The 16,773-nt window shown below is 37.4% G+C and overlaps 2 protein-coding genes across 8 annotated transcripts in view; one reads left to right on the forward strand and one right to left on the reverse strand.

Moving 5' to 3' along the window:
- Nucleotides 1–16,555, forward strand: part of LOC105201861 (midnolin homolog) — a 299,275-nt gene extending 282,720 nt beyond the window's left edge. For 2 of the 3 annotated variants that reach the window (XM_039453304.1, XM_026133285.2), the window contains 3 exons: nt 6,467–6,625; nt 7,195–7,543; nt 8,205–16,555. In XM_039453304.1, the coding sequence (XP_039309238.1) occupies nt 6,467–6,625; nt 7,195–7,543; nt 8,205–8,631 (935 nt within the window). In that variant the 3' untranslated portion in view covers nt 8,632–16,555. The remainder of the gene's footprint in view (nt 1–6,466; nt 6,626–7,194; nt 7,544–8,204) is intronic. The other variant, XM_039453305.1, reaches the window with a different exon arrangement.
- Nucleotides 1–16,773, reverse strand: part of LOC105201860 (L-lactate dehydrogenase B chain) — a 171,836-nt gene that overhangs the window by 152,824 nt on the left and 2,239 nt on the right. The gene's annotated exons all lie outside the window — the stretch shown is intronic.

Consider the following 16,773-nt stretch of genomic DNA (forward strand, 5'->3'; position numbering starts at 1 on the left):
GCTACCTCTTGAAACAACAGGGTCTGTTAATCGCGTAAATAATATGTAGACGAGAAAATTTCTCAATGATAAAATGGAATTTTAGTGTTAAAGAGATTTTATCGTTGACTTTGACAACCATATAAACGGCTTACTTACTCTCTAATGACAATAAAATCTGACTAAAATGTTGAATAAAATATACGTGGATAGATATATACACACTCAAATATATTTTATTGATATAAAGAATTTTTCAAAAATCTAACGTTATCATTAGAATAATAGATTTGTACACAGAATATCATACAACTAATATATTTTAATGCGTATTCTAGACAATAAATGTAATTAAAAATTTTTTAATTCTAACGATTAATAATTTCCAAGCTATAAGGATAAAGTACAGCGTATGCGCACTTAATTTCGAGTAAAAATAATAAATGAAATAACAAGTAATAAATTACTTACCCTATCGTTGCTCCGTTGATGCCCGGTGCCTCCCAGGTCGTCTGCTCCTCCTCTCAGATTTCTTCGTTGTACACACAACACTCGCGGAACATGATTAATTATGATCGCGCGTACTTAGTACGACACTCTCGAACTTAACTATATACGCATAATTTGTGAAATATGCGAGAAATTATTATTATTAAACGATCAAATTACGATTATTTAAATCACTCGAATTAGCAAGTCAATGTGCCATTCTTTTAATCCGCGAGTAATGACCAAAAAGTGAATAGAAAATCTAAAGTATCAAACAATTTTTCCACGCGTCTGTTACGTCTTCGAAAACATTATGGCAATAATTCCTAACACACGTAATTTAAGTGAATGAATTGAGGCGACTACTGCATCGATAAACAGATATAAGTTACGATACATTTACAAGTTGTTAATCGTGAGAGCTTTAATTCGAGAGAGTCTCCAGAAATGGGCTCGAGCCTCGTGTACACCAAGGCCGCGTGCCAACCGACTTCTTGTCCGAAATATCTAAATTTGTATGTTGTAAAACAGTCTCCGCGTGTGCCCGTCGCAGTACTGTCTTTCGTAATGGAACTACCCCTCAACAATTAAATAATTCGTACAGCCTCCGCCCGGTACTTCAAGCTTCTTGATTAGGTTCACACTCGCGGCACTCGCGGCACTCGCGGAAACGCGTTGGTTACTCCAATCGTCGAAAACAATAGAGAGACGATTACGCGATACTTCTCGCACGATGCACGATACTCCCGCCGATCATTTATGCCACGCACACGACGCATGACTCCACGAAACGTACGAAAAGAACAAACAATCCGTTCTACCCTTGGTTGCCTGATAAGCTGACGGGGCACGATGTGTGTGATGGGGCGCGTTGTGCGTGACTGCGCGCGCGACGCGCACTGCCGGCAAGGTCAGCGCGTTATCACTCGCGCTCGAGCGAGCACGTAGCGACGCACTTCACCCCGCGACTACAAAATAAACATACGCCGATATTCTATATCTCACAATTCCAATTAAGTATAAATGAACGACATCGCATATGCATTACACATATATACAATATTACATAGCGCGTCTTTCCCGTTCTACTTTAATATCTAATTAATACGAAAGCGACGTGTATTTTCAACTTGGAAACTGTAGATAAATTATATTTAAATCGTGTTTTGAATCTTTATCAATAAAGCCTAATTGATTTTATTTTGTATAAATTCTATTTATGGAGATATTGAAATAAACTAATGATAAGTGAGAATAAAATGTTTATTTCAATTACTCACAAAAATAAAATTATCTTTCATACGGAACATTGGTAAATAAAAAAAAATTTTAACGTGTCTGATATTGGACCTTATTAAATGATTATGTTTCTAAAGAAGTCCAAAAAATAATAAATTAAAAATAACAAAGGAACTAAACATTACTAAACTAAACTATTAAACCTTTAATTAAAAATTTGACCTTATATTTAAAAAAGAGTGTTTAAATTTTTAAAATTGTTTAATTTTAAGATATTAAAATGCTTTACTTTTATCTCCGTTTTTAAATGTGTTTATAATCTGAAATCTTTAACAGCTTTAAACATTTTAGTGCTTTAAATCGAGACATCGCTTAAAATTAAAATATATTTTAAGAAGAGAGATAAAAGAATATTGTAATATCTTATACTAAGATATTTTTTGTCTGTCTGTCTGTCGTTTTTTTTAACGTAAATTAAACGCTTCTTTTTTTAGCGTACATCTACTTTATGAGATTTTCTGTTCATTAGGAATGTTTTAATGTTGCCAATATATCTCTTTCAGATTTAATCTTAGTATTATAAAAACTAATAAATCCGCAATTTGAATCAATAACAGGCCTACGTTCAACCGGAGCTTATGAAACTGAGCATAGCTTAATCATGCCGGCATTTTATGAGATTATAGATAATTGAATATCCTGCTGGGCAAAAAATAAATTAGTGAAAGTTCGTTAATAGTACATTCTTCCATGCATAAGGATTGCTTTAAGTGCCACCGAGCGAGCAGCGCGTTAATGGACGGCTGAAAGAGGCTGCACTCGCAAAAAAGAACGGAGGGTCTCATACACGTTAGATTACCGTGCGATCCTCCGGATACAATGACGATCGGGAACTTCGGGAAGTCGAGTAGAAAAGGTGAATCGAATCCGTTAATCAGTTTATCGTGCGTTGAGTGGAACGATATTTTGGATCAATCGAGGTATTATACATCAAAAAAGCAAGATGCTTGTTATATGCGCCCAACATGTATAATTTTATACATATTAATGCAAAGTTTTTTGTCTTATAAACCGAAATTTTATATCAATATTATTGCAACATTTTATTGAATTATACGATTAGATTAATAAGGCAGGTCTAATTAACTAAACGTAAAAGTCACTTTGACAGTAAATAATTGTACTGTACAAAATACAGTACTTTTATAATTTTTTACTTTTCATTATCATAATTCAAGTAGACTTTATTTCATCAGAATGTAAATTTTAGAGACGTCATTTTATCATAAAGAGTTTTTCAATATTAAATAATAAAAATGTAATGGTCTGTGTTTTAAAATTTATTCCATAAAAGTTGTTTAAAGAATCTCAAATATTCTGAAGAAATATCGTACCATACATACTTTACGTTTATCAGTAGTAACAAATAAAATTATAATTCATTACATTTAAACAAGAAACTAAATATCTATATATCTTGAGCTTCGAACGGCTTTAATCATAATAAATAGTATGAAATTCTTATCGTGCGATATCTCACACGTGACACAACAGCAATGGAAGGCAGGAAATGAGTTCTACGCACGCCCGTAGCTATCTGATCATGACGAAAGAGCGTAACATTTGCCCCCCCGTCGTCACAACATGTTTTCCAACGCGCTACACTTTTTACGTCTCGCACAATTAATATTCCATCTATCTGTCCTGATAATTGATATGCCGCAGGTGATACGGCGCGACGGTCTAGAGGAACGAACGGATTCGATTATCTAAACTCGTTCGGAAGGTGGGAGCTATGTCGTAATCGCGCAGGTGAGATGAACACGTTAAAATCCGTAGTCGCCACATGCTTCGTGCGCGCGAATACGTTTTCGCGGGTTAAGCAAAAGTATTCCGAGTAACTTTTTATGTTACATCACTGCTAATAAAGTTTATGTTATGACAATAATGCGAAGAGTAATAGTTACCTTATGATTAGAAGTTTCTTTTTCATATATATGAGAAACGAAACATTATTTTACACAGATATATTTTTATTTTAGAAAAAATGAGATATCTAAATTTCAGAAATATATTTATAAAAATATAAAACGAAACGTATCATTGTGTGCCAGAGTAAAGTAAAATTAATAGGGAGAAGAGAGAAAATGATTAGAAACTTGCTTGAAGAGATAATAAATATATCACGGTACAATCGCGTAGGAATTTTGTCACACTGGTTAAATCGCATTGCGATAACTGATTCAATACCGTTGCGAAATGACAGGAGAATAAATCGTCGTGTGCCTGATCCGCTTTCGCAATAAGCAGATTAGCAGCGGAATGATAAGTCGCAAGTCATAATCGCGCTCGATATCAGTACACTGTTAATAAGTAAATGCGATTACACCTTTCATTTCGGCATTAATCGATGACATCGAGCAAATCTGGCAGCATTAAGCAGAGTAGTCACGCGTAATTGTAGAGATATAACGGATTTCCCTTATTACTACGACTTTAATCGCGTCAGATCGAAGCAGTAATAAAAGGGTACAAAATATGCTTGTACCGGTTCGAGCTAACGACTTTTTAACGAAGCTACGCACTACGGAAATAGAATATCGAGGACTATGATTAGATATTTTTACAATTAACTGTGAGTGTTCCGTGAATTGATTATTTGACTATTAAATCGTAAATTAATTGTAAATAAAACAGTAAAATTAAAATCTTTAATTTTTTTTTTTAATCGGAAAATAAATATATTTTTGTTTCTCCGCACAGAGAGAAAAATCATGTTTAAATTGATGAAATCGTTTCTTTAATTTGAGTTTTTTAAATCAAAGTGAAAATTTGTTGAAAATAAAAATGTATTTGATTTCAAAAATGACGTCATTTGCATTTTCAAAGTAAATAAATTATTTGTCCAAATTATTTATTTAATTTGAACAAGTAATTATTTAATTCAAAGAAAGTATTAAGAGAAATGTAAGAAATAATTCAGTTATTCTGATTGTAAAGATATATTTCTTTCATTAAAAAAAAAAGATTTGCGTTTGATTCAAACAAATATTTTTTTACTCGAAGAAATTTTTTTCTGGGTGTCAAAGATCGATAGAAAAGCTTTAGCCAGTTAAAGAATAGAGAGAAATTTAGAGAAATTTGATTAATCGGTGAAAACTGAAAAATACCTAATTCCTAAAAATGTTATAAGCGAAGGTAATCACCTGTAGAAATAGTATGGCTATAGGGCAAATAGACCGAGAGAATTATGAGCGTGTCAAGGTTAAAGTTATCAATTACCACATCAGACGTCCATAAAAACGTAAAGCAGCGAAAGCACGCTCGAATCGAGTAATCAACGATTTCTAACACATTCATCAACCACTTTGTCAAGAAGAGCTCGTTGTTACGATCGCTCTCGCGATCAGAACGTCTTCTCGTCAGAAGTAATATAAATAAAACAGCATCCCGCGCATCATTAGCCATAGATTACGTTAAACATTTTAAACGTATACAAGAATCAATCTTTCTATTTCTCAATGAATAACATCAACGCACTTTTTAAAATAGCGAGAACTCTTCGAGATACAATAAGAATTAAAAGTTAGAAGAAGTATGTTAGAAGAAGTATACTGACAATGAGAGAAAAAAATATCTTACAACAAATAAATTTTATTTAACAAGAAATTATTTACTCGGTCAGTCTCAATAGCTTGCAGTGAAGTTAAAATTTTCTTAATTGAAATATTTATGTTAATACAATAAAGAAATCATTTTTATTCAAGTGATTGTTTTTCTTGCAGTTCTAGAAAATATTTACTCACTATTTTTCTATTCAAGGTAATCAAATTTTTTAATCTAAGAAAACAATTAAATTAAGTTTAACAATATTATTAATTTATTTGTAAAACCCTTATTTAAATGTTAAAAAACTGTAAAAATACAAAATTATATACTTAAGATAACATGTCTATCTACTTCAAAGTAAATATTTTTACTTGTATTAAAATATATATGATTTTAAGAAGATGCATTTTTTCATTAAAAAAAAGTTTTTCTCAGTGTAAGATATAGGATCGTCTTTATGGCGTCAGAGAAAACAGAATACGAAAAGGGCATGAGACTCCTATAATCTCGTGTTTTTTACCTCCGCGGCATCCTTGTAAACTCACTCTCCGTGTCGGCGCTTCTGATCCATGAATTTCGAGATCTTTTCTCTTCCATTTCCCGCCTCTCTTCTTTCTCCCTCTCCTATCCCGGTTTACCACCCGCCCAACCCTCTGATACATTTCAACCCTCAGCCCTCAGCGCGATTCTATGAAGGCTCGATGACGGCGCGATGACAGGCTCACAATAAGGCCATACATAAGACAGCCGGTTTTTTTTTCTCTGCACGCGGACGCATGTCATAATGCGGTGATTCGGGTCGCCGTTCTATATATCAGGGTAGTTATTTATATTTGCGCACAGAGTGTATACATGCACGTGGAGCCGTAAACGTATCGGAATTCGGGACCAACCTCACCTGGTAGCTCTTGACGTGCTTCGGCAGACGAGAAACGCGTCCCGCGTCGTGCGGATTCGAGCGGATTCCGTTAACGAAAGAACGAAGGGTCCTCTGCTACCCTGAGAAACGCGAGCTAGGCGAAACTCGAGCCATGCGACTTTCGCGTTGACGCGCCAACGGAATTCTTCCGGAGCAATGAGCAACGTGTGCGTGTACGTGTGTTTGTGTGTGTGTGTGTGCAAGAGCCAACCCTTCACTTTTCTGTTTCAGCGAGTTGCTGCGGCGTCGGTGTGGAGGATTCGAATGTGCCCGAGGCCGGCGGGCCCGCGGGGGCAGGTGGCACCGCCGGCGGGGTGGCCGTCATACCCGATCGGCCGCCTCTCGAATTAGACAAATTACCGCCTTATCACGACGTAGCGCCTAGTCCCGGTGAGTGTTATTACGAGATGCCTGCTGTTCGTAACTCCTCATACATATATGCGTACGCACCGTCGAGCGAGATCGTTGAGAAATGGCCGCTCGTTACTCGCATGTTCCCGTCACGTTACGTGCATTGCGACCGCGAACACGGTAGCACCGTCTCTCACTTGTACGTCTCATTTCGTTCGCCGAAGAAAGTCGAGCTTCTAGAACCGGATCTTGCGGCTTGCTCTTAACGGTGTTTTCAACTAGTCGATAGCGTTGTAAGGTCTTTCACGATGTTATGAAACAAACGTATCTTGCGATAAGATATCGCTAAACAAAATATCGAAAGAAACAATTTTAAAAATACGGAAAAGACGAAAAGGAATATGCTCATATGAGTCAGGTGTATCTGATATAATTGCATTTATCTATACAGCGGAAACTACACTGAGAGAAAAATATATATATATATTTTTTTTTAATGAAAAAGATGCATTTTAGTAAAACTCTTCTTTTAACATTAATATCAAGATACGTTAAGAAAATATACTAATCAGCATGGGTCTCAAGTTGTGGATGAAATCGAACTTTAGGGCACAACGTTTGGTCGTGGTTGGGCTCTCGGCGAGGTGGCGGCACCCCGGGAGTCGTCACGACGCCGCTCTCCCTTCCTCAGCACCGACGGGCGATGAATCTCCCGGTAGAGAATCACTACACCCACATGCAAACCGACGAGGCTCTCTATGCGGAACTAGACTCGCAGGCCGCGAGCTACGCGAGCGATCTACAGTTGCAAATGAGAGGAAGCTCTACGTACGGTACGACTTCCGGCGGCCAGGACGACGAATATCACGAACTGGACGCTGCCAGATTACATCGTCATTACGGAGGTAGCGACGGATCTCTACAGACGGATACGCTTCGTACTCGACACAGTAAAAGGTGAGTCAAGGCTTTCAGTTTTATGAAAGATATTAAGTACGTACAAGTACATGCAAGAAGAGTATTCCGAACAGACTAGCGAAAATATAACAAAATATTGCTACAATGTTCCAGCGTTATTGCAGCAACGATACATAATCAATATTTCTGAAGCGGGCATTTTACCATTGCTGCGATAGCGCTGAAACATTGCAACAATATTTTGCTTTTTGTATGCTGTGCTGTATGGAATGTTTGTCATCTTAAAACAAGATACTTATACATTACATTAGAGACATTATAATGTATTTCAATATTCTAGCGATAAAGAATTAATCATTATATTCGCAAAATTGTTATTGAAAATGTATAAAAATTTTTTTTGATTCGATTAATCAACGATTCATAACGATCACGAAATTGATTGTTACGGAAGCCGATAATCATACGCAATGGTCGATCGTTTCTCGACTTCCTAGATTGGTAACGAGCTCAGTACTGGCTTTGTTCTGGCAACGCCTTCTAAGCGAGCCTAATTGCCCGTTATAACAACGTGCACATCCGACACGCGTCACCGCGTAATCGGCAGTTACGGTCGATACGCCTTGCGTATGTTAATGGTACATTCCAATCGAATAGTCGTCCAGTGATTATCGAGAGCCTCGTTATCGGATGCTTCCAGGATACAAGAGCCGGACTACGAGATGTACGAGAATGGGCCGTCGACGCCGATACCGCCGGGTCAGCATCAGCATCATCATCGCCATCACCATCACCATAACCATCACCATCACCATCAGGAACTGAGGCTCGGTAGTAGGAACAGCGAGCATCATCCCTCGTATCAGAATACAGCGTACACCGGAAGCGACGCCGAACCGGATGGACCGACGCTGAGCAGTGCCCCGAGCAGCGCTTATTACAGCGATCTCAGCTCGAATTCGGCGAATCAGCAGATGCCAGCCATGACGATACCGTCTGCGACGGCGACAACGGCAACGACAACGTCGACAACGACGAGTCTGCACCTGAATCCACAGAATCTCGACACGCCGCAGTACAGACTGGCGGCAATCAATGAGAACACAGTGCCTTCGGATTACATTTAAGAGATAATCTTTTTCGAAACAGGTGACGAGAAGAGTCACCTTTGTAATAGGCAATTGTTCGCTTGTGAACGAGGAGTCTTCGCGTAGTATTTATATAATTTAACTCGTTTCCTGCGAGAACGATAGGAAGGTGTCCTTGTAATAAAAAGTAGGAGTAAGCGGAGGTGAGACCGGAGGAGACACGAAAGACTGTGAAATTTTTCGTCATTGTCGTCGTGACTCGAAAGTTTCTTCAAGACAGTGTTTCACGGTGCTCAGTTTCAAGTTTTACCCGTACAAGAGGAATTGAAATGATCACGTTTGGCAAGAGCGTTGTTTAATCGGCGGATGTATCGGGGACCGGTTCCGGATAAAATCGATTTCTTGCTCGGTAACGCTCCAGTTGCTCCTTTGTCGCCACACTTTGTGGTCCTGTTAAGACAATCGACGGATCAAGCGACGCGAATCGATCGGCATCGCGGCGCGTTCTCCCCTTTGCTTTTACGCGTTAATAAAATACTAGGTATTCAATGTCTCGATACTGATTTTTTTTAACGGTAAAAGACAAGCGGAAGATAAACCGGTTGACAGGTAAGTGACCAGAGAGAATCGTGCCGGCGCGTTGGAATTAATGGAATTAATACACGATTAAGCGCTATTCTCGCCAAGACAAAATCTGCGATCTCGACAAAAATAATTCAAGCTGCTAAGCCGTTAACCGCGCGTCGTAACCGCGCGATCGAACACGCTCGTTAGAATATTGATAAATTCATGTTCACGTTTGCCTAAGATGCATCGTGGCTATGCGAATCTTACGAGTAACTGCGGGACCGCTCAGCGGCTCAGGCGTGACGCTCGATTTCCACTCGGTAAACGCAAAGCAAAAACATAATGATACCGCGCACGAAGAATCGCGCGTTGCGGTTTCCAATCAGTAATAACACGCGGAGATATAAAATTGATGCCGCTCCGACGTTCCCGTGAAAGTCAACCAGCGCTAGGCGAAAAAAAATGGACCGCCATTATTTCTGCCACCGTTTATGTCAATTAGAGAGAGAGAGAAGCGAAATTTCAGACCTACATTACGTGAGCGATCGGCGGCAACGCATAAAACATTGTTCTGTTCAAATTACTGTAGCTGATGTACTGATGGGATAAGATTGCATATAGCAAAAGTAACCTTGCATTAAATTTGATAGTCTATATAAGAAATAAAAATGCGATGCGAATTGTAATAAATTGAAAGTGAAGCAAGAAATTGAAAAATTATGGTAAACATTTTTGCTTGGAAAAAATCAATTTGAAATTGATTTTTTCCAAGAGTTTTCGATCAATAAGTAACGCAGTAGAGAAGTGAAACTGCTGCGAGAAGTAGGCTTGAGAAGTAGTATTTTACGAGATTCTAACGCATTGGAGGGTTAATTCGAAATCCAATCGGATATTTTCACGAGTGTGATTATAGACGAAGAGGAGAATCCACGCGGCAGATTCGAGACGTCTAATATACGATACGAATGAAATGAAGTCGTTTTGAAGAGCAGGTGCCCCGTAATTTGACGTTCGGGGCTGCCAGTCAGCGCCCTCGGCTATCGTCCGTCCGCGTTCTCTAAGCGTCCGCCACGGCGCCGTGGCATTCTCGGCCAGCATCCTTCCATGCCTGCCGTGCGCAAATGAGGTCTCCTTTTCACGTGCGTGCCTCGATTATGGAAAATTGCAGAATTCCGTGCCGCTAAGTCGGATCACGATGCTCAAACGTAGTACGTATACGATAGTCGCACGAAATATCTCTCGGCGAGCATTTTATTATATTATTTTCTGTCTTTCATTTCTGCACGAGATGGACTAGACGGTGCACAATACAGCTACCAATCGCAGTGTAATATTGTTAACGGATAAAAAGGACTGCTCGTTAAGTCTGTTCAACGACTTGGTTGTCTGATTCGTCGAAATTTTGTGCTAAAGTATTCAGGATAACAAAATTGCCTCTCTTTTTTAGCGAGAGAGACGGAAGAGACGTATTACAGCAAACGAATGCAAGCTAATGCGCACAATAAAATTGTCTTCGTGGCCTTGTCGTGCGATACACGGCAACGAATTGTGAGAAATATTTTCTGGTAGCACTGGACGTAATCGTATATGAACTGAACTTGGTTCGAGGAATCGCGTCGAATCGCGTTCACATGTCACGCGAGGCGAGGGATCACCGTTCAAGCACTAAATAGGTTTCAGTCTTGGCAGCGTATCGGTTTCAATCGTTTATCCTCGATTCCCGATCGACGGCGGAATTAATTCGTCTCGCTCGATTCGGCGGGGAATCGTTTAATCGTCGCCGTCATGTTCTCTTAATTACCTTCTCAGGCGAAGCCGATTGTTCCCCTCGTCGGGACACAAACCCAAGAAGAAGACCGCGTTCTCTCGCTTCGCCTCGGGATTCTCCGGTGCGCGTTTCACGTCGTTCACCTTTAACTCACCTGTGCACACGCACGCACACCTACGCGCGCACGTACCCTCTTCGAAACACACGCGAATGCTCGCGCGCTCACTTAAACGCGTCTCGTTGTACATGTATGAAAATAGCCTTAGAGAACCACTTGATCCTCTAAGTTTCTAGTTACCGCGCGCGCTTTGAGGAAAATGCGAATGAGGGAACGCCCGTTATGTTATTACAAGTTGTGTTGCGATCTTCATAAAGAGAAATAAACCTCGCAATCAGGAAGTGTTCAAGTTAGCACGATATGGAATTTACTTAGTCGAAAAGGCGATCGTCGTTTTTCGTGTAATTTCTAACGCGAACACGGCACGCTTTCCTGAATATACTTTGATATTCCTCGCGCTTCTAATGTCGATTCATTAGAAACACATTAAAAACACATCTATAGCTCATTATTTTTCTAATGAATCAGTACTAGAAGTATCGATAGGTTCATTATTCTTTTTTTTTACATTGATATTCTATTTCTTCTGCAAAGGATAGGATTATAAAATTTTCTAAATTTTTTTATAAATTATTTTCTCTATCCCGATGAAAAATATTTGCTTTTTCATCACTTTCTTCATAATAATTCATTCGCTTGGTCCATGTAGTGAATAAAAAGTATTCACTTCTAATGTTAAAGAAAACGTATCGGGTATCACCCTCGAAAACAACTTTTTACTGGCTACTTTTGAAATGATCGAAACACATGAGAATATCGAGATGCACAGCCGCAGGCAAGGTGCAACGCGTGCATTCGAGATACACGGACGCAACAATACGCTCCTTCTGTGGATACGCTATAATTAATTGTGCCCTCGCGGCTACAATGGTGGCAGGGGGATAAGATTCTCGGTGCTACATTATACGTCAAAAACTAAAAAAAAAAAAAAATCTACGACCACGCCAGCATCGCCGCGCCCGGACGGGTAGCCCTTATCATAGCCGTGTTACGCGAAAGAGAGCATATTATGGAATTCGTTTAATTAAAGCCCGTCTCGTTTCCCTTCGCGCGCCTCTACATCCGAGTCGCGCGTCGGAGCTCCTAGGTAGGCTCGCATGTTCACGGATAATTTGGAGTCGCAATTCAAAAGACTGCTACTTGCATCTCTCGTAATCCGCGTCCAAGTAGATTAGCTCGGTCACATCGCTACTTATCGCGGAACATCTCTTAACAACGTTGCTCTTGGTTGTAATAAGAAGACAAATGCGAAGAATCACCGCACGTATTAATCTACCTTACGTGATGTGAAAATATCAAATCTTTCCCCCTCCCCCTATATTTGCACTATTAATGATCTAGACATCACTTTAAACCACATGAACATATAAAACACCTTAAAATGCTTGTACATTATCAAATATTTATTTTTATTTCTGCTTATATAGATTATCATAATCATACTGAAGTTTAGATTAACTCTTTAATGCAAAATCCGTTAATACACTTAAAACTTTGTACAAGCTATTAAAACGATAGAAGCAATTGCTATTTGTTTATGAAACAACGATTCCAAAAACCTGAAAAATTTTTCTACCATTATTAATGACTAATAATAGATGAGATAGTAATTTTAAAAAAACAGCATACAAGAGAGAGTTAGAAAAATAATTTTTTAACGACTTTGTAACCATTATACTCCAAGCATCTTGCAAGTATACCATCAAATTTACATCAAGAAATGTTCGCGAATAAAGATCAGGTTTCACGTCTAGTGCGAAAAATGAAAGTACAAAATAATGATTGCATCCGTCCCGCATAACCGGATTAAGTAAACTCACAGTACTTTTTTTCCTTTCTCGATACTTGAAACAAATAAAGATATCATCTTCAAAATGAGAAATGTCATTTTTCTTTGATTTTTCAAAAAATATTTCTTTTTTATTCCTCATCGCATGACAAGCTACTTCAAGGGTTTTTCCAATTTGTATAGAAACTCGAGATTAATGCGATCTGATTTTAAGTGAAACATTTTTAAAGATGCTTTTGCTTCAAACAACCGGTCAACTTGTGACTTAAAATAAATGTTATTGTTTGAAATTTCACGATCGTTATATAATAACTTTTGGCTTGAACATTAAAAATTTATCGCTGAGATCTGTAATGTTCATTCCTGAACGTTCAACGGAATTACTGAATTCTTTCGATCCAAGCTGTTTAAAATGCATCGTTTTCTTGTGTTTTATTTGCGAAATGAACGTACGTCGTCTCAAAAGCACACACGCAAAATTTCCGAAGAGATTTTCAAACCATCGATCGACGTTGGATCGTGGGAATTCGCGTGACTGAATTCTCGCGAATTTCTCTCGAGCCGGGCGTGCTTTTATAATGCTCTTTCGTACTAGGATGGCTCGCGCGGGATTCGACGAACGTCCCAGAACGATCATAAGAACAGCCCTGGGCCCGCCCTGGTCGGACGCGCTGCATGTTCGTTCGAACCACGGGATATATAAATTATACATGTAAATATACGAGCGGCCGGCTCGAGAGATCGAACTGTGAGATATCGAGATATGTGTTAGCGATTCCCGCACCTTTCCCTCCCTTCATAGGTCCCCCCTTGCCCCTCGAACTCGAGTTCGCACACACATATGTGCATGCAAGAGAGAATTCACGCACTACAATGTCTCTGTCATTCTTCGCGTATCGCGACTATCGCCTTTATCCTACGCACGTTCCATTGGCGGCGTCAACTTCGGTTACGAAATAATTAAAAAAATCTTGAGAATTCTACGAACTTGATACACGTTCCATCTTCTCTCATAAAATTAGCATACAAATTATGTATCGGTGATATAAAAAGTACTTCTTTATCTATTAAAATGAAAAATATTATACATTAATAATAAATTTATTAATGTAACATCCATTCTCGCAAAATATTTGAATTTCATTAAAAACCAAAGGAGCTCAATAGAAAGACTCCTTTTATTTTCAATGAAATTTAAACATTTTGTGAGAATGTATATTGCATTAACAAATTTATTATTAATGTTAAAAGATTTTTAATAAAAACGAGCTTGCTTCATAAAGAAGAAATTCTTGTGAACTTCAATCAGAAAAATAGCATGATGATGAAAATAGTAAATATGAAATTTTATCGTAGAAATTGTAGATTGAACGCGGTCGTTCTTATTAACATCAACCTATGACCTAACCGCTCTAGTTTTATAATTATTCCCCGAGGAGGTATTTTAAAGATCGTGGTAAAACATTGCACTGCAATATTTGCCGATCTTGGCCGCGATTCATTGATCCGTGCTAATAGTTATTAGTTACCGCTAGCAATTCATTCCACGCGTGTGCGTGTACAACGAGTGCCTTATGTCGCAGCAAAGCCTGATTATGCACAATCTAGTTGTACTTTGAACGCAGTCAATGTCAACATATCGAGCGAGTCACTGTGCGTCTTATGTCATAATTGCGAAACTTTAGGTATGAATGATGCGCGAGGGAAGTCGTTGATCACTTTAATTATTTAGTCAGCAAATGAAACGATTTCTCACGCATTGATGTAATGAGTGCATGTATCTTGTTATATAGCTCCTGTAAATTTTACAAAATTCACGTATTGTATATATACATATTGTAAATTAAATGTATTAGACATCCGGCCGTAAGACGGCGCAAACGATTGTATTAATGTATGTATAAAGTGGCGCAACAGATATCGGCCGTACTGAGACCTAATTGTAAAAATGATTAACCACACTGAGAAAAAAATCGAAATATTCAGAAGCAAATGTTACTTATGACATTTCCTTCGATATTCATTAGTTATAAACAAATTTTGTATTTAAATAAAATTTTATTTCAATGAAATAAATTTATATTCCACAAATAAATTTTCAAGTATTTTTTTCTCGGTGAATTAATGAAGAATTTATCATCGCGAAAGCTTACCTACGAAAGCTTGCCGTTTCGATCTCGATTCCATCGCTTATTTATCGATACTATAACGCGAATAAGATATGGTTTTATATTTTAATATACAAATATATCGCAAAAGAAGAACTTTACATATTCATCGGCCGATATATTTTCTGTGCGACATTCAAACGTTCCTGCGATTATTGTACAAATTGCCGACATCGCGTTTTCTGATGTAACGTTTTAAAACATCAACGAGCATCCGAGAAACTAGCGAGAATTAGAAGAATGTTGTTTTATCTTATCTTGTAATTTAAAGTGCGAAAAAAGATGTGTTAGAGTGAAAGTAAAACATTTTGCAACCAGTATGTTAATAGCTGTCATGATACGAAGTGATAGAATTTATCATAGCGGTTATAACCATTATTGCCCACAGGGAATACATATGAAATTTATATAGTACATTCAATGTTATAAGTACGTTTTTATATATACTATTATTTATCCTGATAATATTAATTTCTATTCAATTTTAATTGAAAAATTAAGAATTTTTTTATATTATTAATATTTTCATATTGCATTCAAATTTATTCTTTAAAATAAATTTAATAAAAAAAGTTATAAATTTTTCTTTCAGTTTTATTTCCAATTGATAATAATGTTACAATGAAATTGTAATGAAAATGTGTTGATTTTTTTTATTTCATATGTGATCCCGTTAGTAACATTTAACGTTTCTTGCCTAAGACAAAGTCACAACAAAAATAAAAAATGTAATATTGTAAGAAATTTCATATATTGTGATAAAACTTGCCGAGAGATGCCGCATACGTGATCAGTTTAGTTCACGCATCGGATAATTCAAAAAAGTCAGTATATCAGTGAAAAGTGGAGCAAAATCACTGATAGAAATCTAGTGTTGATGAAAATAAGATACATAGCAGAGATTAAATTGATTTCCTTCTTATTCACATTATATCACCTGTAGCGGGATTCTGTAACTCCTTAGCGACAATTTGATATTGTTACAGCATCGTTGCGCAGATATTATACATAGTAGAAAAGCTGTGCAACGACACGTAACGATATCCCTAGCTGTCGTTAAGAGTTACAGAATCCCGTTACTGAGTTCTAAAATTCGCGGGAGGTAAACTATTCATGATCTTTAGGAGATGAATATAAATGTTTCGATTGCCTATTCATGCTCTGACGAAGGCGCATGCCGACAATCGCCCGTGGGTAAAAGTTTCGAATCAATGTCTCATATACGCATGTATTTAGAACTTTGTTTTGCCTTCGTTAAAATGCCATTTGTCGTACTAATAAAATAAGTTTTTGTTAGAAGAGACATGAGCATGCTGGCCAATCGTTTCCTTACAATTTAATTACGAGCAATAATGCTCATAATGTCCGTTTTCGAAAGTCCGTCCCAATGTAAATTACATATTTAGCACGAATTGTATATAAGATCACAAATTGTAAAGAAACGCACTATTTTATTATTTTATTATTGTATATACTGTAATCTGAAATTATAATCGAAATCTTCGAAACTTGAAATTGTACAGCACTAATAAAAAAATATTTCATGATAGGCATATTTGTTTTCTTTTATAACCTATTTCTCAATCTTTGATCGAATATAATTAATAAACGTAAAATTAAAATTTTAAAAATTTTTGAAAGAAAGACAGATCATGCGCAATGTCATCAAGGAATTAATAAATGTAATAAAGTATTTGTCACTTTATCAATTATTATTTCCTAAAAATATATCTGGTTTTTATTTCTACGAATCAAATATATATACCTCTAA

The sequence above is a fragment of the Solenopsis invicta genome, chromosome 9 (assembly GCF_016802725.1).
Source record: "Solenopsis invicta isolate M01_SB chromosome 9, UNIL_Sinv_3.0, whole genome shotgun sequence".
NCBI classification, from domain to species: Eukaryota; Metazoa; Arthropoda; class Insecta; order Hymenoptera; family Formicidae; genus Solenopsis; species Solenopsis invicta.